Consider the following 24,969-nt stretch of genomic DNA (forward strand, 5'->3'; position numbering starts at 1 on the left):
TTTCAGAGAATTTTCAACGAATAGAATTCTGAAAATTAGTTTGTGTACCTACGTAAGTTGATGTCCCAAATTGATTACCCTGCCAGAGGTGACATGGCAGATTTATATGGGAGTAGTACCATCTTGTAGCTCTCGTCGAGGCGAACACAGCGCGTTACCTACAGCCACTCTATCTATTCATGGGAAGAAACTACGGACGTCTAAAATGTGCCAAATTAGCAAAATTGCAAAAAATGAAAATCAAATATTTCCATTCTCGTAAATCATTTTGATCGATTATTGATCACTTTCCTTCGTGAATATTTATCCGTCGATATTTTTAAAAGAAGGAGAAAGGGTGCTTTTGTGGACTTCTCATTTCCCAAATAACGTTTCAAAATTATTTTCTTTCTTGTATAATAAGAATTCTAAAAAGAGTCTGTTCAAACAGGCCATAACGACTACTACTTAAAAAAACACCATTTCAGCCTCGATAACCCACTCGTCTCTAATCAAACCCATGTAACAATAATACAATACCCAAAACACACATTCGCAAAAATACAAAACCCAGTTCGATATCAGCACCAAGATACGTCGTAATCAAGTCGACAAAAAAAGAAGAAAAACCTTCAAAAACCCCTAACCGAGTGCCGAATGTCGAAAACTAGCACACGAGCCTCTCTTCACATATCGGCGAATAAAAAGGCCGGATGTGATACTGCTCTCGAGCAGCTTCGCCAAAAATACTCGGTAAGTATAAGGGTAGAGGAAGACAAAAATTAGATGCTTGGAAACGCCAAGCCCATCCAAGCCGCCGCGAACAAGGATCAAACTCAATTACGAAAATTGATTTCTCAACAAGCTGTCTATCGTAATAAAGATCTGCAGCTATTCCGCTACACCAGCTCCTTTTCTCTGCTCCGTGTGAGCCGTTTTCGTTTTCGCATTTCGCGAATAATCCGACGAATTAAATATATAATTTCGTAGCCTCGCGAATTCGACGAAACAGAAATTTCGCTTCGCGCGCGCGACTACGAGTTGAAATTCCGCGCGCCCGCGTAAGCATATTTTGATAATCGTAACATCGAGTATTATTTGTAATATTTCTGCTAAATCTTTCAATTTAAAACTTTATTAAAAGCGAAATCCGTCCGCGGAGATAGACGAGACGTATCTACCTTCGTAATATACGTACCGTAGTCGAGTATTTCAGCACTCTTTTACCCAGTCTTTGCTTCTTTCTCTCTCGCTCTAAGTGCCTCTTATTCACGGAGTGAAATAACCGTTCACAAATGAACCTAATTATAAATTGGCCTCAAAATCTGTCGGTCGTTAGGAAATATTTTACACTTTGTATATACGTACAGAGAAGTTGAAAAAAATACACACACACGTATGTAGAACTCACGTCATCGCCAAATTTTCACGTGTATGAGCGTGAAATTACAGAATGCTCGCTATTTTGATACCACTGCCATGCCATACCGTAGAGTACATACGCGTACCTACGAGTAACTTACGAAGCTATGTAAAAAGCTGTAATATTTACTTGTGTACACTGTACAGTGTATAGGTAAAGTACATACGTCAGCGATTCTCGACGATTTTTTAATTAATCTAAATGCGAACGAAGCGCGAAAATAGCAAAGAGATTTTAAAAAGAGAGACTGACGTTGCAAGTAGTTGTTTTTTTTTTTGTTGTTACGAGAAACAAAGCATTACAGTAGGCACATAGCATACAATGTACATACATACCTACTTGATGAATAGGGGAAACAACAAAACAAAAAAAAAGTTGCTGCAACGAGTATAGCAAGTTCGTCTGACAAGAGCCGAATTTTCTCAACTAACAGAAAAATAACGACTGACTGAAGAAAAATCTAGGCGTGTAAAACGATGTGGAGGAGTAGGAAGTGAAGATCTAGAAAAGTGAAATCGCCATTAATAATAATTATTTTGCATTATCAATGTACTTAATCTATGAACGTAGGTATTTCTTTCACCAGGTGTTCATTATATGTATAATTTACGAAAGTAAATACTCGTAATTTGGCACATTTTCATAAAACAGTTATGACAAATGTATAGAGGGAGGTTATAAAGGGCTATACGCTCCTGTGACCTGCCAAAATTCAAAATCAGTGTGATTTGATTACTTAATTGTTGAACTTTGCCTTTTCCTTTTTGTCTTCTGAAGCAACATTTTGATGCATTGAAATTTGATGGACTGAACTAAGCAAACTCGAAAGAATTTTCGTAAATACATTATGACAAGACGAAATTTCAAGCATTTGAATTAATTTTTCTATCATTTGAAATTTTTTAAAGTTTTAAATCCGGCTCATTTCATATTTTAAAAAGCTGGATTTCATCAATATTGCGGTAGAAATCTGCAATTTCGATTACTTTCGAATTGATTGACGCAAGGTTTTGAAACCGTTCCGGAGCATAAATTTTTGGATCTGTCAGTTCTCAAAAAATCGCATAAAAAGAGTCCACATTAAATTCAAAATTGTATTACATTCGGTGTTCTGAAGAGTTTTTTGATCGATTCAGAAACAATATTTACAATTTTTCATACTCTATTTCCGATGTCTCAGATCACTTGGTGGCAGATTAGGAGTATCGATTGTGAAGCCCTGAACGAATTCGATTTTTTATCAAATTAACCTAGTTTTGAGTTCAGCTCGTCCTATTTCCTCAATTTTTTTTTTTTTTGGTCACTTTCTTGCGTCAAGATGAAACTTGAAGTAGGTATCACAAGTCCATCACCATTCCCATGATGTCGGACTGTCACCATGATCCAAAAATTCGCAGCTTTCAAGCGTAATCGCAAACAAAATTGAGCTTTTGAAAATTTTCATGGGGTGACTTTGCACAAAATTCATTGAAAATTGAATTTCTCAGCAACGGCTAAGCAAATTTTGATCAATTTTGAAATTTCATAACTAGGAGGCTACTAGCCGGACATTTCGTCGTCATCATCAAGGTTCAAACGCTCAAAGCTTCCGAATTTATCGACGAGCGACAAAATTTTTTTTCAACATTCATTACATAGAAAATGGCTGAACCGATTTCGATGAAACTTGAAATCTCACTAGGCTTGCACGATTCCTACAAAGTGCTAATACGACCCTCAATTTTTGGTGAATCTTTCATGAACGAATTGATCAATTTTTTGAAAGAACCATTCGCCAACGAATTCATCAATTCTTTAACCCTTTGGAGGTTCTCTAGGTTTTCGGGTTACAAAATTGAAGTGCCTTTATGAGTGTGATAGGGTAACTCGCCCAATTGGCCAAACCACAAAAAAGTCGAGCTTTTGATGAAAAGTTTTATAGGAAAATGAAAGTTTCCAAAAAACACAAATGTGACATTTCCTAAATCTGGCAGTTCACAAATTCAGCGAGAATCAAATCTTGTTGGCAAAAATGCCTTTGTTTAAAGCATGAAGAGAAGAAAAATCTATGCCGCTAAGAGAGGATTTTTTATCAAGTCATAAAATCTTTTCGGAAATCAAGCCGAAATATGGGACAAAATTTAGCAAAATTGCGAGCTTTCTGGTAGGAGGTATCTAATTATAAAAACATTTTCGCCTTTATTCACGAGATGTAGCATAGAATTTTCTTTCATTTTGGGAAAAAATGAGTATTTTATCACTTATTGGAGTATAGGAATATGAAGATGAAGATGAAGAGAAATAGTAAAAATAGTAAATAAAAATCCAAATTCATCTACGAGTTCAGTCTTTCATTTCGTTTACGCTCTGGATTTGTGTTTTTGTTCACTATTTCTCTTCATCTTCATCTTCATACTCCTATACTCCAATAAGTGATAAAATACTCATTTTTTCCCAAAATGAAAGAAAATTCTATGCTACATCTCGTGAATAAAGGCGAAAATGTTTTCATAATTAGTTACCCCCTGCCAGAAAGCTCGCAATTTTGCTAAATTTTGTCCCATATTTCGGCTCGATTTCCGAAAAGATTTTATGACTTGATAAAAAATCCTCTCTTAGCGGCATAGATTTTTCTTCTCTTCATGCTTTAAACAAAGGCATTTTTGCCAACAAGATTTGATTCTCGCTGAATTTGTGAACTGCCAGATGACTTTTTTTCAACCTTGTATTTTTATTTTTTTCCAATTCAATTTTTATTTCATTTCTTGAAAGAGTGCTTTTGTTCAATGTTTTTGACACATGTTTTTGGTTCATTTTTTCAAAAAAAATTCTGCATACATTCAATTTTTTTTTAGGAAATGTCACATTTGTGTTTTTTGGAAACTTTCATTTTCCTATAAAACTTTTCATCAAAAGCTCGACTTTTTTGTGGTTTGGCCAATTGGGCGAGGTACCCTATCACACTCATTAAGGCACTTCAATTTTCTAACGCGAAAACCTAGAGAACCTCCAAAGGGTTAATTGAATCGGTGGGTACAGAAAGGGACCAAGTCACATTTTTGGAATTTTTTTTTCACGGATATAGGGGTTTCAAAGTACGGCGGATCGACTGGTGATGTCAGATTTCCGCAAAACTGCCGGGAAAGTGGTATTTGGGCGCAGAAAAAGGGCGGATCCGTATTTATGACTTTTTTGTAAATTTTTTTAAATTCCTTGAAAAATAGCTAACATTTTTGAGAAGACCATTTTTTGAAATTTAAGTTAATCTCTGAACTGAAAAATGATGAAAAAATTAACAACTTCGGCAAAAAGTCTGATACCTCAAGGGGTTTTTGGTCAATTTAAACGAGATAGCAGTCTAAATGATGTACTTAGATGTAGAATCAAGCCCCATTCGTGCCCGAGCAATTTCAAAAGAAATTTTGTCGATTGGGTGCAGAAAGGGTCTTAGTCCAATTTGTTTGAGCAGCATCAGCACCGGCGCACGTGAATATTTTTTTTTGGAAACTGCGCTAAAAGTTGTGTCTTGGGGTCCTCTTTCAATGACCTTAAGCATGTTTATCAAAATTTTTTGATTTTTGAATGAATCAGTTTTTTGTTATTCCTGAAAAACGCAAAAATGGACTTAGCCCCTTTCTGCACCCATTGATTCAATTTATGAATCAATTCGTTCGCGAACGAGTCACTTATACGAATCAATTCGTTCGCGAATGATTCACAAGAAATAATTAAATTCGTTCGCGACCGAGTCACTTATACGAACCAATATGATCGCAAATCATTCACTAAAAATTATTCAATTCGTTCGTGAATGATTCATCAAAAATTGAGTAAATGAATCGATTCGTTCGCGAATGATTCGCCAAAAATTGAGTAAATGAATCGATTCATTCTCGAATGATTCATCAAAAATTGAGTAAATGAATCGATTCGTTCGCGAACGAGTCACTTATACGAACCAATTTATTCGCGAATCATTCACTAAAAATTATACAATTCGTTCGTGAATGATTCACCAAAAATTGAGTAAATGAATCGATTCGTTTGCGAATGATTCGCCAAAAATTGAGTAAATGAATCGATTCATTCTCGAATGATTCATAAAAAATTGAGTAAATGAATCGATTCGTTCGCGAACGAGCCACTTATACGAATCAATTCGTTCGCGAATGATTCACAAGAAATATTTTAATTCGTTCGTGAATGATTCACCAAAAATTGAGTAAATTAATCAATTCGTTCGCGAACGAGTCACTTATACGAACCAATTTGTTCGCGAATCATTCACTAAAAATTATTCAATTCGTTCGTGAATGATTCACCAAAAATTGAGTAAATGAGTCGATTCGTTCGCGAATGATTCACCAAAAATTGAGTAAATTAATCAATTCGTTCGCGAACGAGTCACTTATACGAACCAATTTATTCGCGAATCATTCACTAAAAATTATACAATTCGTTCGTGAATGATTCACCAAAAATTGAGTAAATGAATCGATTCGTTCGCGAACGAGCCGCTTATACAAATCAATTCGTTCACGAATGATTCATCAAAAATTGAGTAAATGAATCGATTCGTTCACGAACGAGTCACTTATACGAATTGATTCTTTCACCAACGAGTCACTTATACGAATCAATTCGTTCGCGAATGATTCTGTGTAACTATTGATCAACTCGTTCGCGAACGATTCATCTAGAAATCAATTGGTTTGTTCAATCGCCAATCGGTTTTGAATGATAAGATTCGATTTGATTCGTTTCGCTTGAAAAGAGATCATGCAATTTCTATACTTACAATAGAGTTTTACAAAAACCGAATCAATCGTAAATTAATTGATCCGTTTGCGAATGATTCACCAAAAAACCAATCAATTTATTTAATCACCAATCGTTCGTAGATGATTCGATTCGATTGCAAACAGATCAATTGCTGTACAAAATATGTTTCAAAAAAAAAAATGAATCAATTCGTTCGTAAAAGATTTTTCATTGATGAAAAGTTGGTCTTCTCACGCTAAATGCGTGAGTGTTTTTTTTATACTGTAATCCTTTCTTTAAAATTTTTGAATAGCGCGGAACTACTTGAAAATCCAATCAATCTTCAAGTGATCATTTCAAGTTTAGAACTTTTGCAGAAAAATCGCCAATGCGCGAATCACGTGAAATTCATGAAAAAAAAACAGAATCGAAGCAGCCAACTTCATTTTTGATTTAATAGACCAAATATGTGAAAAATTTCCCGGACGATCCCTTCATTCGTAACAATTTTCAGATCTCTGAGTTAAGAACTTGAGTTTTAAAATCAAAGAATTCCACCTTTGATAACCTCCAAAAAAATTCTTCGTACAATTCATCCATCTTTTTCAAAACACAACACACCGGAAAAATTCCCGTGAATCCCCCCCCCCAATTCTTCGCTCAGTCTCCTTTCGTCCGATTCTTCGAACAATTCGTCAGTTTCATTCTATAGAAACTCATATTGAAAAAAAATTCTACGATCGAGTAAACGCGATTTGTTGAAAAATTAAAGTACCGAACTGGGAATAGGAAAACTTTACGAACTTCACATGGGTTAAAAATTAATACTTGGTCGGCGGCGTATTGAAAGTTGGTCCCGAGATTTACCTCAAAGTTAGCTTTGTATCATACACATCACACAATTCACATACGACAACAAAAACAGCAGCAGCAGCAACAGCAACCCAGGGAGATAGTCAAACAGGGACGAAGTATGAAGTAGACCTGGTAAAATGGCAGATTTGTTTGGTAAATAAAACTCGGCGGAATTGATCCGGTCGTAAAACTGCCGGTCGTCTATTTGTATTAAATTTTTTACAGCAAGTTTCGTTCACTTATACAATATAAGTTGGCTATATATCCGTACCTATAGGTTAGCTATAGGCAAAGGTACAAAAGTAAACCAAGATTTTACAAGAAAACTTTCTCATACTCGTACGCGGAATAAAATTTAAAACTATACGCACGATTGTTTATATAGATTATTAAATCGAACAAGCCATCGGTTAAAGGGAAAGATTGATTGTAAGATTTGCCATACTATATAAGATGCTACGACGACTTAGGATGTGTATACCACAATAAAGAATAACCCAGTATATGAGATTCTCTCCGGCTTCAAACAAGAACAACAAGCCAGAAAACATAATAAGGAAACGGAATCCAAGATAATGAGGATTCGTTTGTCGAAGATTCGATTCGTAAAATGAATAGTACAAGGCAAGAAGGTATACGTATATTAAGGCTTGGAGGAAAAACCAAAGGGAAGAGCCGCTAGCAGGTTATGTCAGGCACAAAGAAAACCGCCCGAGTAATGAAGTCAGCATGGTGCTCTTTCACAGGGTGTCTAATAAGTATTCATGCTCGTATTGTATTCGATTCATTAGGCGAGTGATCCGTTTAGTTTAGAATTTTAATGAGAAATGAGATGTATTAGGTGCTCATAACCTTCATTTCTGACAGAAAAACTACGAGATGAAAGTTTTTCAAAAATAATAACGAGGAAAAAATCTCTATATTTAAACAAACCCTAAAAAACCCAGCAAAACTAAAAACTGCACCAATTTTTGTTTCGAATTTCGAGAAATCCCCGACAATATTCTTCGGACGACTCGTACGATACATTTTCTACACCACTTTGGATTAGGAATCCGCCTACGAGTAAAATACACCGCAAATTCGAAAACTTTTCCAAAGACCACCCCATTTTACAAATCATTCGAAATTCTTCAGACTTCGAACCCGGACCCATCACTGAATTCCGACGAAATAACAAATACAGGAAAATTTTCCGCCAAAATCTTCTCTAATACCTCAAAAATTCGTTTTAAACCCAACACAGCATCTCGTCTCTTCTCGTTCCAGGGACAAAATTCAAATCCGATATCGACACCACTTATCACCTATGCACTGAAACACAATCTCGTTACCTAATTAAAAATTCTCTCTTTTTCGAAGAGCTGTTGAAGCTTAACCGGACCGATGTAAAGGGAGATGCAGGAAAACTCGAAGGAGTATTTTTTGTACAAAAATTTTCACCAGTAAGTAGTACGTATCGATACGATATACGACGAAGTAATTCTTTATGCCTCGAGCTTGGCATTTTAACCCATTATAATTAGGTTACCGAATCCTCGCGCGGATTCGATAGATGTGGCTGATGTGCCGCTATTTTCCTTTCAGCCATTCATCGAGCGGGAAAAGCTTCCATATCAAATTTCAAAGTGAAATGTGTACAACAGCGTGGATTTTATTTAATAATATTGACCTCGTCTTTGAAGAAATCTTATTTAAAAAAAGTAAAATGGAAAAAAAAATCTTAATGAAAAGAGAGATGTATTTTTAGTACATTTCAATCATCTCCTCGAACAGATTTCCTTTTGTTTTGAAATTTTCAATACGCGCGCCAACGTAATATTAAAAATATTTCCTCCATTGATTCGGAGATGTGCCGTACAATGGTAACAAAAGGCACAAAAATAGTACATAATACCCGAAAATTTTTCACCCATCAAGCAACCAGAATATTATTTTATTATTATATACTCGACCTCGTAGATGAAATTTCTTTCCAATATTCGCAGCACACGAGCACAATTTACTATAGGTAGTAACTACATAGTTTGGTTTCGTAATGATTCGTTCTTTCTGAATTCCTCGTACCTAATCAACTCTCAATAATTTATGTATATAAACCGAAAGTTGTAGAAAAATGTTAAGCGATGGAACAAAATTTGAGCAAAACTCTGGACAGGGTGTCCACTCATTTCTGGAAATAATATTCCCTGGCTTTTCCAGGTTTTCCAGACCAATTTCTATTATTTTCCAGACCCTTCAAAAGTGAATAACACATAAGATCAGGTGGAAGTGGGGGATGGGTATCAAATACATTCGAACATCATGAGCGCCGAATATCGTTAATACTTACGAGTAGTTCTACAGTTGTGCTATTTTTTTTTCAAGCACGACTGTGTGCTCAATAAAGTAGCCCTTATTCGAACTTTGTGGGAATTTTTGTTTTTTTTTTTGTTTTTAGTGGAACCCCTCTACTTTAGTTTAGTGCCACTCCGTGAGAAAATAACACATTAAAAATTTGAGCTCAATCGATGATATCAACATTTTTAAAAAGGGAGTGATTCTGTTTTTTTTTTAAAAAAAAAAACCATATTTTTATTATGTATTTCGTATTTTTCTGGTTTGCGTATTATTTTTGTAATTTTTCGGTTCAATTATTCTATTTTCCAAAGTTGTGAAAAAGCATATAGCATATTGAATGGCTCAAGCGAAACGAAGGCAAAAGCTTTTGAAAATCAACATTTTTTTAATTTAATCAATAGTTATTTGAAATTCACAGAGCTCGTACTCATTTTTTTTCGAAAAAAAGTATCCAAAAAGTAACCAAAAAAGTGAAAAAAAACATGAGCAATTGCAATACATACATTTTAATGCGGAAAAAATCACCAAAAAAACCATAACTTTTCGTTTTCAATCAAAATCTCAAAATGAAACTCGATAGAAACGTGTTCAATTTCAGCAAAAAGCAGTCCATTTTGAAAATTACTGCTAAAACAGCCCTTTTCCCAGTTTTCGCCAGAAGAATTGAGCCAAAAATATTTTGCAACTCTTTGATGAAAAAAAAAAAGAATTTTTTAGCAATAATTTAGGGCCCAAAATTGAGAATTTTCGCGGTTTCTGGCAATATTTACGAAACTTTTGACAATTTCAGCTGAAGAAACGGTTTTTTTAAGCACTTTCGGGCGAAAAAACGTCGCATTAGAACTATTATTGGAAAGAAGTGAGAGTTTTCGGATGCAAAAAACTTCACAATTTTTAGCAATTTTTGCAACATAAAAAAAAGAAAGAAAATTCTAGACAATTTGAGCTAAAAACGAGACAAAAGGCAGGGCTTCTTATTAGCCATTTTTAGCAAAAAAGCGAAACATTTTGTTAAATTTGCCAGAAAGCGAGATTTTTTTAAAATGATACTCATATCATAAGTTGACAAAATGCAAGAGTTTTGGGAATTTGAAAATTTTTGACAAAAAAGACCAGCGAAAAAATTGTCTGAACAAAGCGAAGGTAAATTTTTTCATTATGAGAAATGGAAAAATCTGTTTGAAGGTGAGCTTTCACAAAATTCCCTGACTTTTGAGTAAAAAATGCTGAAAATTCTGAAATTCCCTGACTTTTCCAGACCAACCAAATTCCCTTACTTTTTCCAGGGTTTCCAGGCTTGTGGACACCGTCCTGGAGGAGGGGGAAGGAGGGAGTACATCGAGACTGTGAGATCAACAAAAAAGATTTCAAAATGTCAAATTCATCAATACCGCAACAATTTTAGTTTTTTAAAAAATTAGTTGGACAAAAAGCCTTTTGTATTTTTCCTCAAAAAGAAACAACTTTGAGCTGGAAAAAAATTTGGAGCTTTTCATCACTACCCAGTACCCTTTCTATCTCCATTGTTAAAAACACGGTTAAGCATTACACCACCTAAAAAACTGACCACAGTATTGCAAAAAAAATTGCTTTAAAATTAATTGTAAAAAGGCTAAAAACAGTTGGAAATGACCAAAGTTGATCTAAACCCTACAAAATTTGAGCAAAATCTCGTAAAAAATGCTTATGATATAAAAAAAAATACAGAAAATTGAAGAAAACTATTCATATTTCATTGAAACTAATCAAATTTTTGAAAAAAATACGTACATCGAATAAATTACTGAAAATAAAAAAAATTGATGAGTTTTGAGCAAAATTGAAGCTAAAGTTGGTAAAAATTGCTTAAAAGTCATGTAACTTACAAAAAGTTTTTTCAAAGTAAAAAAAAAACACAGGAAAAAAAGTTTATTTCTTTTCTCCCAAGTCCAAAGTACAAATTGCTCCACGTTGCTGACTTTTAGAAAAACTTTCGATTTTCTTTCGTTTGATACTTAATTTAGAGTGTATCTCATTTCATAAAGTTGGAATTTTTTACTTACCACCCTCTGCAGTTCTTATGTAAATCGAATTATGAAATTCCCTACTTTATACTTTTCCTCTATCTAAAAAAAATCATGTCAAGAGGGACCCTCCTCCTTAAAAAAGCCAACTTATTGTAAAAATTTGCCATTTTCGCATCAGGATTTTCCTAAATAATTTTTTCCCTCGAGAAAAAACTTCCTCCAGTCTCCAGTCTTTCAAACTATGTTGGCTTCCCAGTTCCTGCTACGAAAGCCCTCACAAAGCTGAAAAAAAAGAGTAAATCGAAACCGATGAATTTTTTTTTAAAAATAGTTACGTACTTCATTTTCGCGTTAATAAAACTCCCACAAATTTGTAAACAAATCAATCGAAATTGAAACCTGTAAAATTTTTTAAAAAATTATCCATTTCACGGACAAAAGTTTTGAGTAACTCCCATCTCAAAAAAAAAAAAAAAAAAAAAAAAAAACTTTGGTACCTTGAAACAATGTTGATCCTTTAAATATGTATTAAAGGCTCACAAAGTATGAAAAAATGATAAAAAGTTGATAATTTTTGAAAAAAATTTCAATCGTTGCTGGATCAGAATTTTCTTTAAGTAGTCTCCTTTTCAAGAAAAAACGCCACTCGCTCCCCCTCCCAATCAACGTTGGGTAACTTAATGCTCAATTCGTCAAATTGAAATGACTGGGATTTTCCAGTGGTTTTTTTGCGGGAGGGGGGGGGGTCTTGAGTTTAAGCTATCAAACGGTGAATTCAATTTTTTTCAACTTTTCTTGTTTTCTGAAAACTGTGCAGGGAGGGGGAGGGAGATTCCCATCACTAGTTGATTTTACTTCAGTTTTCAACGTTTTTTTTTTCTCTATAAGAACTAACAACTTTAGGGCATGAGAGCAGAAAAAATCGCGAACATTTTTTAGTAAGTGAATGCAGTAAGAGCCACACTAGGTAGTCCTCAGGGGGGACGGGCTAAAATAAGCATATGAGCCACTTTTACCTACGTAGGGACCAAGCTGGGAAGTTGGAACCAGAAAGTTTAAAATTTTAAAAATTGTGTCCAATACTTCGATTTATTTTCAGAGTGGGGGGGGAGAGCTCAATGGACGCACTTTTTGGACACCCTGTATACATGTAGAAATCCAGAATAAATTAACATTAAAAACATAAGTATGTACTTCAAAAGTTGGTTTGAAAAATATTATATTACTCCTGCTCATATTTCTGCAGATGGTTAAAAAGACAAGTAAAGTTCATTATTATGAAGACGATCATTCAATTAATTCAAACTTTCAGATCTGCCAAGGAAGAACGAATTTTATGGTCCCTTGATAAAATACGGTTAGTTTTGTTTATAATTTTGACATTTCAATTTTCAACGAACAGCCTTCGAAAATTACGTCACGTTTCAGACAAGTCTAAAAAGACGAATAATTACAATACCTAAACGTGAAATTTCCGCCCGAATTTAATTTTTAAAAACGAAAAAATTCTATTAATTTCTGGAATTACAAATTAGACTCGCAAAAGCTTACTCACGTTTTTCTCGTCGTCGTCGTGACTTCAACTGTGAAAGTGTTTTTTTTTTTCTCAAAGGAATCTTAAGTCGACAATTTATTATCAAATTTTTACATATCTGTAACTCGTTCAATTATTTAATTACGTATAAAATACGAAAAATACCCAAACGAAACAATCGAGTGAAATTTTTACGTAAATTATTATTTTTCCCTGACGTTTCATTATTTTAAAAACTTCGCCATCGTCGCGCCTACTTCAAACACATCCAGTATAATTCCAAGTTCATCTTTCTATAAGTGGAAAAAATAGTTGTCAATTTTTACTCGCAGCTTTGACTCAGCCTATCGAAAAGTATAAGATAGAAGAACAGAAACCTTTCAATTTACCTCGTAGGAGGCGGTTTCGTTTACATAAAGATTAAGATAGCTTTTGCCTTCGGTTGAGAAGGTAAACGACATCGCATTATCCATCACGTAATTATTAAGGTCGTATAACATTGAATTATCGAACGTTTTCTTTTCAAATAAATTATAAAACCTTAAAAAAAAAAACCAACAACGAAACCTATAAAACCAAAAGTATCGCAGTCGCAGCCTACGCACTCGTGTATTGTCTCACCTTATAAATAAAAATCGAACACGAAACAATTTTCATCGCGCAGAAAAATATACTCGTTAGTCGAGGCAAACACACATTAGATAAGTATAAAACACAATAGGGGTTAAAGTGAAAAAAAAGTAACGAAAGAGGAAAAAAAAAAAGAAATCAAACATACTCATCGAATGGAAAAGCTCTGATAAATGTGAAAAACAAGGTTATATGCTGCTTATACCTCTACCTACGAGAGGGGAAAAAACAAGCACCAACATCATCATCATATATACCAGCTCAAACTCATCTCTCTTCTGCTCTCCTCAACACCCTAACTTTGCTCATTGTAGTATACATAGAACGATAACGAACACATTGAAAATAATAATGCAATGGTACTTGGCAATTCGCATCGTTGCAATTTTAATAACGCCTTTTTTTTTTTTGCTTTTCATGTTACAGAATTCCCTCCAACAATGGACATAGAGCAACCAAAAGATGACTCGAACTGTCCGGTTACAATCAAGATTCTAATGCAGGGAAAGGTAGGTATAATAGGTAGCTATAATAATAGAGTAGATTTTCACATCGTCCAATACGTAGTACAATGTAACCAAATCATCTCGAATTATTATTTCTCGCACACGCACCTACCTATCAGGGAAAAAATGCTGGAGAGGAAAACCTTTCCATTTTTTTTTTTTTTTTTTTTTTTACACAAAAAGCTCTCTAATATACGGGGAAAATTTCACCCAAAAGCTATATTTAATATGATATCGAGAACTTTCGAGTAAATATTTGCACATTATCCTTTAACCTCGTCGTTTTCGGGTTCGCCACACCTCATCTCCCCTTTTCTTCCTTTCTCTTTTTGTTCAGAAGCTATCAAAATTTACGCGCTTTTTCCTAAAATATCTCAGTCAGGTTAATTTATCCAAAAGTTCATGCCTATCGTCTACAATACTCGAACGTTTGAATAATCGTATATTATTTTTTCGTTTTGCTCCACTGTGTATGCTTAGGTACTGTCTTTAGGTTTCTGGACTTTTGAAAAATTTAAAACATACATTTCATCGTTAATATTTCTCCAGGTTTTCTTTTACCTACATATTTCTCGTACTCGTCGTTTTTTCTTTCTCCAAGAACCGAACTCGTCGTAAAACCTTTCAAGTGCGAGTTTATTCGACGTGACATTTTTAAATCTATAACTTAATAATGTTTGCCACCGCGTAAAGAATCTGTAAAAGTGTCATACGATGCACGAATAACACAATATCCCAAACGTAAGCAGCTTTTAAAACTGTATAGTGTACAGTTTTTTTTATAAGCTTACAGTACGTAACGTTTCATCGTACCGATCGTATTGCTTCAGGCACCCTCTCTTCCATCCTCCTAATATGATTCTTTAATTTCTCTCTTGTTTGAGTTTGAAATTCCCCCCTCCCCTAGACCCATTTGAAAATCAAATTCCAAAAAAAAAAACAAAAAAAACGAATACCTAACTTCATCAGCTCATTAGAAAATACATCAACAAGAAGGGGATTCTGGGAAAGGAAGAAAAGCACAGCGTGATCATTTAACGAAGTGGAACACTCTTGTGTGAAGGTGCTTGTAGTTGTATGCAGTACATAAATACTCGACCATAAAGATTAAATGTAATACTCGAACTGTTTTTCGCACGTTTATCTAATACCTACGTACGTACATAAAGAAAATGAGAAAATATTGACATACGTTCATCGCATGCCAAAAATATGACCGATAATTTTTCCTCTCAAATTCTCAACGAGTTATTTTTACTTCCTCAAAACACGAACGATTGGATACTTTGAAAATAAAGGAGAGCTTTTCGGTTTCTTGTAATACACATAGTCACATATTAATCCTACGTCTTTCGTTTCCAGAACACCCTTTAGAAAAGTACATAAATACATACCAAAGGGTCATTCGTTATTTGTATGTATGTATGTGACATAGACAAAAGTCATGCTTTTTTCTATACATAAAAAGGGTGCGTGAGAAGCAATGAGGGGAGGGGGAGGGTATCAAAATTGACTGAGAATAAAAATGAATGTGTATTTACATAGAGTAATTACTTTTAAAAAAGTAAGGCATTTTCAATATTTTTTTTGGAAAAGGGTCAAAAATAAACTTGGTACCGATATTTTTACCCTTATTTCTTTATTCAATTCATTTTTACTTTGACACTCTAAAAATTCATAAAAAATAAAATACTTATTGGATTTTGACATTTTGTTCCCAAAAATTTCGTGAAAAAAAATATTTTAATTTTTTTTTAGTTCAGGAAATTGTTTGATGTCCACTAATTATCAACCTTCCCATTTTTTTTTTTTTTTATTTAACAAGGTTTATTACAATCTTAAGGAAACCTTAAATAAGTACCTAATATTTCTGACTTTAAACAAGTTAGTTACATGACATGTGCAGGGTTCTCTCCAGTGAGAGTATACTCTGCTATTTTGTAAAGTGTCTCTCCAGTGAGAGTATACCTACTCTATTTATTTTTTATAATACATATCTATGACTAAGTCGTGAGGTTTTAACTGATGGATGTTTCTTTGCTTTGATCTTGTTTTGTGAGTTTTCAACTTGAGAAATTCTTTTATCCATTGTTTTAAGCAGTTCCCAAATGTCTTTTAAGCTCGCCTGCTCTTCTAGTACCACTGGTTCATCCGATTCATCCTTGTTATTCTTTGGAAGGTTTCTTTTGACAATTTTGGCTTGTTCAGGTTTCTGAGTTGTTATCTGCTCCTGGCTTTGAGTGGTCCTTTGCTTGACACGATCAATTACTGTCATCTTTGGTTTAGATATAGCAGCAATTTTTGCTTGATATACTGGACACCCTCTCCAGTTGGTGGTATGATCACCATCACAATTGGCACACTATAAGCTAGGTCTTCTTTCTTCTTCCTACATTGCTTTGTTTCATGGTCTAATCCACACTTAACGCATTTGGGTTTCCTTGCACAGTATGTTTTGGTATGACCAATCTGCTGGCAGTTTTTACATTGAGGTAGCTCCCTCTTTTTTGCTGGAGGTTCTACCTTCACTTTAGTGTGCAACAAGAACCCCATTTCATAAATGGTCTATTGGTCTTGTTGTTTTCTTTTGGGCTAAGATATACATAAAAGAGTAGTAATGCCACCTTATATGATTTCTTACTCACAATTTCTCCAGATACCTAAGGGTAAGGTAGCCTAATATGGACTGGTTTTTTGTTTTTGAATGTCGTGGCAGCTGTAATTGAGCTACAAATTTGATTGATAGCTCAAAATATACCTACATCTATCTAGTTTCATATTCCAAAGCCTCAACATTTTTGAGAAATTTCAAGTGTGTCAAAAATATCATTTTCTGAAAAGTGTCAAAAATCAAAAATTGAATTTTGGGTTCCTAATATGGACTGTTTCAAAAAATCAAAAAAAAAAGCGCTGAAATATCGTAAAAATACGTTCAATTGCTGAAACACTGTTAAAATATGTTTAATCAAGACAACAAGAGTAAATTCTAAGTAGGACAAATTAATTTTTCCCTGAAAGTAGTCAAAATTTGAAAAGTCAATCGTGGCTCCCTGATATGGACTGTTTTAACGTGAAATTAACTGAACCCATAACAAATGCACACCAGTCCATATTAGGCTACCCTATAACTTTGAACTTTGAAAAATTATAAGTAATGTACCTTGAATAATTTCTAGATTGTCTTGATTGATTCAGAAAACTTCACCACTTCTTAATATTAATAATAAAAAACATTATAGGGTGTCCCCGGAAAATTTTTCGAGAAGCTGGATTTTCGAAACATGTGAAAAAAATTTTGAGGTTCTCAATTTCCTTTTTTCGCTCTAAAATTGTGAGTTTTGGGTTTAGAGAGTTGATTTTGGTCTCATTGTGTTTTTCTGTGAAAAATACACCAGATCAAGTTTGTTCCCACCAAGTAGTGCTAATAACCACCGAGATCAGCCATCAGTCCATATTAGGCTACCTTACCCTTACATCTTTTTTCACCTCTGTTTTTTTAATAATTACATTGGTGACATTAATGGCATCATGTCCAATTTTAATCAATTCTAATTTGATATCCTCGGGTGAAGTGGAGGGGTGTAGCCCTCTTATAACTACCTAATAGGGTTTATATCTTGTTTCAAATGATATGTATGGTGCCCAATTCCACACATTTTGTGACTAGGATTCTTCCTTATAGCATCCAGCGTCGTATACACTGCTCTAAAGCTTTGCTCATTTGAGCATGCTATTTTAACATCTCCATTAGAGAGGGTTTGCATTATAGGGGTTTCACACTCTTCCATGCTTTCCAACATTGCAGTAAATTCAGTAATATTTTTAATTCCACTTACATAAATAGGTGGAATACATTTCTTTTTGAGTTTTTCACTGTAAGTTTCTTTTGACTGGATAGATTTAATGCTGTCTATTGTCATATTGCTATGATTTTCCTCTGACTCATCTGTTGATGATGTTTGTTCGCTGAGATGGTTTTCATCCTCTTTTGACTTGGCTTGATAGTGAGCTACTACTTCCCGTAAGTGGTTGATTTGCTTCTGCTGTTCTTCTAACTGTTTTTGTTGAAGTTTATTGTGTTTCACAATGTCACTGTACATAGCTGTTAGCTGGTTGTACGTGGGATCGTCATCGTCGATAGGTGCCCATCGTAGTTCACGCTCACTATTAACGTTCCCGACGCGCAGTATTTTAATTGTTTACAAATAAAAACACTCGAATAAGTAAATTGTAAATTGTTTCTTATGCATATGTGCTGCCATGAACACAGCAAAATACGTGCATCACAATACTTTAACCTCCGTGAACTAGAAGGTATCAACTTTATTAGCTAACATTGGTATCCAACAGAATTTTAAAAATAATCACTACTCCCCACACAAAATAAAATCAATAATGTCTAGTTTTTCATAGGAAAATTTTCAAAAAAATTGAAATTGGAATAAAATTTACCGGCTCAACTGAAGTCACATTTTTTAACACTGTTGCCAATTTCATCAAAAATGACCTATTTTTCAATGATTCAAAGATGTTTTTGTTACGCGTTTAAATTTTTTCCTTTTTTTGCTACCTTTTTGACTAAATTCACTACTTTCTCACTACTTTCACCACCTGTTAGATACTTACTCTGGTTAACTAAAAAAGCTCGAAAAAGTAACCAAAAAAGTGATAAATGCGGGCAAGAAAAAAAATCACCGAAAAAACCAGAACTGACCTATTGCTTTTAATTAAAATCTAAAAATGAAATTCGATAGAAAATTGTACAATTTCAGCAAAAACAGAACTTTTTGACCATTGGTGCCAATAAAAAGTGATACTTACCTACTTTTTCGTCATTTCTGCCAAAAAGTTGATTTTGAGCAACAAAGTGAAAATTTGCAATTTTTAGTATCTAAAGAAAAAAAACGACACATGTAGGACAGTTTTTGATGTGAAGTGACTGAGCTTCAAAATCAAACGGTCATTGTCTTTATGTCATCGTTCTACCATGTTGCAATTAAAAAGGACCATCGGTGTTGATAAAATCTTTAAAATTTCTCGCATCAGCTCCAGAACAAAATACTCATCTACTGAAGATTACCAGTTCATACAAAGGAGTATTGTACCAACTCTTCATTTTCAACAATCACTATCCCGTTTACCAATTCCCGAGCTGCCTAAAACTTGCGACAGATATTTGCAATCTCTGAAACCATTTCTCACCAATGATGAATTCAGTAATACGGAAAGTACATATTGTGAAGAAATTCCAAACCGAAGTAGGTGCTCAGCTGCAAAAAGAACTCTTAAGACCAAGATGCGGAAAACAAAGATACCAGTTATATATCCGAGCCGTGATTCCACATGTACATATTTGTGTGACAGAACACCTTTGCCTATAAATTACAACAATCCAGCTTTGATTTTCGTCAATCAAGGAAGCAGCTTTTACGATAAACAACTAATTAAGACGTCGAATTTGATTATTTCTTCATCGAGATTCTATAAATCGTTGAAAGATAATATCTTAGAACCTGAAGTCTTCCATTTGAATCCGAAAAAAAACGATTGCTTTGATGTTTCTTAGAATCAATTTCCCACAATATTTTAATCGCTTCCCGTGGAATTTTCCTACCCTAAAACATTTCTTCCAACATGCAAACTGACTATCCAAGTCAACTCCTTACTCATACAAAATCCGCGATCCACTTTCACAAATTTTTTTCGACCTAATCTCGTTCAAAGTGTTAATTTTGAAACCCAACCGATATACTTCGACTGATTAAAAGACCATATCGAAATATTTCCAAGTCGAATCACGAGCCATTCAAGCGTTTATAGTTTTCAATTACACTGCAAATGCTTCAAATAATCCAAGCAGTCTATTTACCGACACGCATTCTTTATGGTAGAATTTGCTCACGTTCCAATATAGGTACCTCTACCTACCTATACGTTCAACACATCTACAACATTTCTAACACATTTGATTTCACCCAGTCAAATTCTCAGCACGAAATCATTTCTACACAACTCGCAAGACACAAAGAACCGTATTTTTTTCACTCTTACCTCACCTTATACTTCAAAATGTGCCGATGTTCTGCAGCCATACAAGTCTATCCTTCGACCCGGTGATTAAGTAGGTAAAACGACGACTCGAAATTGAGAATTTTTTTCATCGCACGAATCTCGTCCGAACTAACCTGCAAAGATATTAAAATATAAACTTTTAATACTACACCATTTATGTAGTAGGTAATGCGTCTAGCTAGGGGAAAAGAAAAAACTTGAAACATTAAAAAATAAAAACGCATTTTCCACGACCTGGCTCGCGAGGAGGCGACGTATCTAGCAACTAAATTGAAAAAAAAATTTAATTTCGTATTTTTCGTTTAAAAATACCTACGTTGCTCGTCGCGAGCGGAGTAAGTACCTAAGTAAATGGTCTAACAAAATTCGTCCGTCAATGTTTCTTATTCGTTTGTGGGAATTCTCTCTTAGCTTAGCGATAAAACTTTCAAAGATATAGATGTTAATCAGCTCGAGGTTTGTACCCTTCGTTAACAATTAAATAACCTCAAAATCAATTATTTCAGCATCAAGAATTCGCTCAAACAAATTGCTTCGTAATTAGAAAAATTTCGCTTAAGTGATGTTTCTCCTTCGGTTCATAATTCCGTCCACTTTACAACTCTTTTTTTTTCTCGCAACGTTCGTCGAATGAATCTCACCACGAGATTATATTTTTCATCGTCGTCGTCCGAACAAGTTCCAAGATAAATAAAAAAAAAACATCGCTACATTTCAATTCGATTCGTTTCGTTTCAATTTTAAAATAATAAAAAATGAAATAAAAATAAACCAAATCAAATGGAAAATTGATTCTAAAAGGCTAAGTATTGTTTACGTTGCAAATATCCGGGAAAAATCCTTCATTTTGACACGGTACCGCACCTTTATAAAGGTATATAAAAAGTTTATAAATAAAATTGTCGAAAATCATATAAATTTCGCATAAACCTTCGCTCCGTAGCAGACGATAGAGAGACACGTCGAACAAAACTCCAACTCTCGATATCGGCGAGATCTCTTTACTTTTTCAACGGATAGGCGAAGAAGGCAAGGCGGTGCAGACCCATACGCAAACCTAATAACACATACATACGTTCGGGTAAAATCCTTCTCCACGGTGGCTGCCTTTCTTCCGTATACATACATATTATGCATAAATGTATATAAAAGCCGCAGATTTCAAAAAAAAAAAAAAGGATACATGCACAGACGTTTGCTTATTGAAATACTTACATTTCTCGAAACACACGCGAATCAGCCCTATAGTTACACGTTGAAACATTTTTTATCTCGTGTGTCGTCTTCATTTACACGCGACATATTTTTTCTCTAAATGTACTTACATATTTTCTAATGTATGTACAACACATATTACAGTGTGATACAAAAGTACCAGAAAACAGTTCGTTTTGAATTTAAATAAATTATTCTGTGATGCAAAACTTTCGTTTTAAGGGCTCGTACCTAATTTTTTTCAAAAAAAAAGTAAGTTTAGTAACCGGAAAAGTACCAAAAAGTAACCAATTCCGAAATTTCAGTCATGGGGTTGAGAATTTTAGACAATTTTGTCGAAAAAGAGGCACTTTTTTGCACAAGGTGTCTACAGGAATTTGTTGACCGAAAATCTCTACCTTTTCATCGTACCTTCCAAAACAAAAATCACCACCTTTCAAAATATTTTTACTCCTTCCCCTCCACGAACGATCATTTTTTTTGTTCGGACTTCGTAATTTTTCTACAGAACTACTAACACCAGTGTTACCATTCAGCTATTTTAAAAATACCTACAATTTTTTCAAATATAAAAAAAGGAGGATTTTTTTTTCATTTTTAGCAGTGATTTTTATATTTTTCATTTTCCATCATGCCTTTTTAAACAAAATTGTTGAAAATCACTAGGCACTTTTACACTACTTTACTTTCACTACCCGTAGACACTCTGTTGCAACTTTTTGGTAATGTTGACAAAAAGCGAGACGTCGACAATTCTGGCAAAAGGTATTTGAGTAATTTTTGGCAATGAAGGAAACTTCTGGACAAATTTTAAACAAAAAAAATGAAACATTGGAAATTTTTTGCACAGAAGCAACATTTGCTATACCTAAGTTTGATTATTGAAAAAATGAAAAAACAGAACATTTTCCATTTCTGTTGAGAGGGAGAGGGGGCGATTCTTTTTTTTGGACGGTTGAGTCTTTCAACTCTTCACCCTATAGACCACAATAAGTATGTAAAAAGATCAAAAATTCCAAAAAAAAAAGTAGATAAAAATGTAAATTTTTAAACATTTGATTTATGAAGGCAAGGGGGGAAAGGCGTCAAAATTTTCACAATTTTATTAAAAATTCTTCATCACTTATACTTAAAAAACAATTTCAAAAAAGCAAAAAGAAGAAGTTGTTCAATGTTTTTAACATAGGTATGCTTTTAATCCATTTTTAAGAAAAAGATTCTGCATATTCAATTTTTTTGTTGGAAATGTCACATTTGTGCTGTTTGGAAACCTTCAGTTTCCAACAAAACTTTTCATTTGGCGCTCTTTACTCCTCACGTCCTCACCCATTGATAGTATCTACTGTGAAGCTGCAGAACTACCCTCAAATTTCAGAAAATCACTAGTAACAAATAAATTCATTACATCAGCCTCAGCTAATCCATCACATCCCCTACAAAATCTTATCTCAATATTCAGCTTACATCATCATTTCCAACAAAATGACAACCCACTTGTAAACTTCATCTCTGAAATAAAAAACCTTGAAATTGATCTCAAGAATCTCATTCAAAAACCCATAACCCACCCTCCTTGGCTATTAAAACCTCTACAAATTGATTTTCAATTGAGAAATTATCCAAAAAGAAACCATTCTCTTTTAGAAATTAAGAGCCATTATCTGGAACTCATATCAAACTACACAGAATTCAATTTATGCTTTACTGACGGTTCTAAGATCTCCAACTTACATACTGGATATGCTTTCTCAATAAATGAAAAAATTTTCAATTTTAAAATTCATGAGGTCTCTTCAATATACAAACTTCTTGCAATTAACCATTGTCTTTTGAACATATCCACCACACAGCTTGAAAACAAAAACTTCTCAATACATACAAAGTGACTCTCTTAGCTCCTGCATCTCCATTCAAAACATTTTTTCAGATCACCCTATTGTTCAAAATATTCACAAAATTCTGCTAGATCTCCAAAATTCAAACCACACCATCCACCTTATGTATACCTCTAGTCATGTAGGCATTGAAGGAAATGAAATTGTTGACACCTATGCAAAATTAGCCATTAACCCCCCACCCTTCACCTTTTTCACCTCTGACGATATAAAATCATTCTTTACACAAATTACTCACTCAAAATGGCAACATTTCTGGTCATCACAGATATCAAACAAACTCTTTCAACACAAAAAAACAATCTACCCCTGAAAGAACCTTGATCACTTAAACAGAAGAGAAGAAATAATTATAACCCGCCTAAGAATAGGTCACTCTAAAATCACACACAACCACCTCTACCAAAAAATTCCAAAACCCCCCTGTCAATTCTACGAAAATGAACCAACATCCATTCAACATTTACTATTCACCTGTCCCAAATTACAGCAAACAAGACTATCTCTCCAAATAGACTCAAATTCAATGACTATTCCAGACAACCCTTCTGAAATCCAAAAATTCATAACCCTACTAAAAAAAAGCAACCTAATAAATCAAATTTAAACCCTTCTCTACACGGGTGTAATAATCTTGCAATTATAAACACCCCCCAAAAAAATCAAAAGCTCAACTTTTTCATGATTTGGCCAATTGAGCAATGCGCCCTATCACACTCATCAAAGCAATTAAATTTGCTAACCTGATAACGTAGAGAACCTCCAAAGGGTTAACGACATGGAAATTGACATTCGATTAACAATCCCTAATAGATGCATTTCACTTCATGATTGTTTTTAATCCGGATATAATTACCCGTGGTGTGCTTAAATTTCTCAAGTTTTTTTAGTGAAATAAACTAGATAGCGCTGCAGCTGTAACAGTCTGCATAGCCTATTTTGTTACAAAAGCACAACGTGATTTTGAAAAAACAGTACAACACAATTTTGAAACAGAAGCACAACGCGATTTCAAAAAAAGCACAACGCAATTTTGAAAAAAAAGTACAACACAATTTGGATTTTGAAAGCAGAACACAATTTTGATTTTTAAAGCACAATAAGATTTCAAAAAAAAGCACGACTTCGAAAAAAAGCACAACCTGATTTTGAAAAAAAAAAGGTCAACATCGAATAAAACACACACAACGCAATTTCAAAAAAACACAACTTTGAAGCAAAGCACAACGCGATTTTGAAAAAAAAGGTCCACCTCGAAAAAAGCACACACGACACAATTTTGAAAAAGCACAACCCGATTTTGAAAAGAAGCACAACCCGATTTTGAAACAGAAGCACAACGCAATTAAGAGAATAAAACAACGTGATTTTGAAAAAAAGCACAATGCAATTTCAAAAAAAACAATGCAATTTTGAAAAAAAGCACAACGTGATTTTGAAAAAAACATGATTTGGATTTTGAAAGCACAACGAAAAGTGCAACGCAATTTTTTAAACAAAAGCGCAAACAACGCAATTTTGAAAAGGCACAACGCTGTATCATTTCTTCCTACAATGCTATTTTCGTGTCTTAGAACTGTCTATTCAAAAACCTGAGTGTTAGTTGGAAAATTCAGAGAAAAAATAATTTTTTTTTCTTAAAATTTCCAACCTACCTACTGTAGTGTGTTGTGGTAGACACTTTCTTTGTGTTTTAAATTGGTAGTTATTCGTGAAATTTGTATTGTTAAGGACATCCTGAAGATCATTATTTTCACTATTTAAGAAAATCATT

The 24,969-nt window shown here is 34.0% G+C and overlaps 1 protein-coding gene and 1 long non-coding RNA gene across 5 annotated transcripts in view; one reads left to right on the top strand and one right to left on the bottom strand.

Annotated features, from left to right (window-relative positions):
* LOC135841273 (uncharacterized) overlaps positions 1-24,969 on the bottom strand; it is a 282,388-nt gene that overhangs the window by 217,577 nt on the left and 39,842 nt on the right. The window lies entirely within an intron of this gene.
* LOC135841266 (poly(rC)-binding protein 3-like) overlaps positions 1-24,969 on the top strand; it is a 113,478-nt gene that overhangs the window by 48,800 nt on the left and 39,709 nt on the right. For all 4 annotated transcript variants that reach the window (XM_065358148.1, XM_065358150.1, XM_065358147.1 and 1 more), the window contains exon 2: positions 13,934-14,016. In XM_065358148.1, coding sequence (XP_065214220.1) covers positions 13,948-14,016 — 69 coding nt within the window. In that variant the 5' untranslated portion in view covers positions 13,934-13,947. The remainder of the gene's footprint in view (positions 1-13,933; positions 14,017-24,969) is intronic.

The sequence above is a fragment of the Planococcus citri genome, chromosome 3, assembly GCF_950023065.1.
Source record: "Planococcus citri chromosome 3, ihPlaCitr1.1, whole genome shotgun sequence".
NCBI classification, from domain to species: Eukaryota; Metazoa; Arthropoda; class Insecta; order Hemiptera; family Pseudococcidae; genus Planococcus; species Planococcus citri.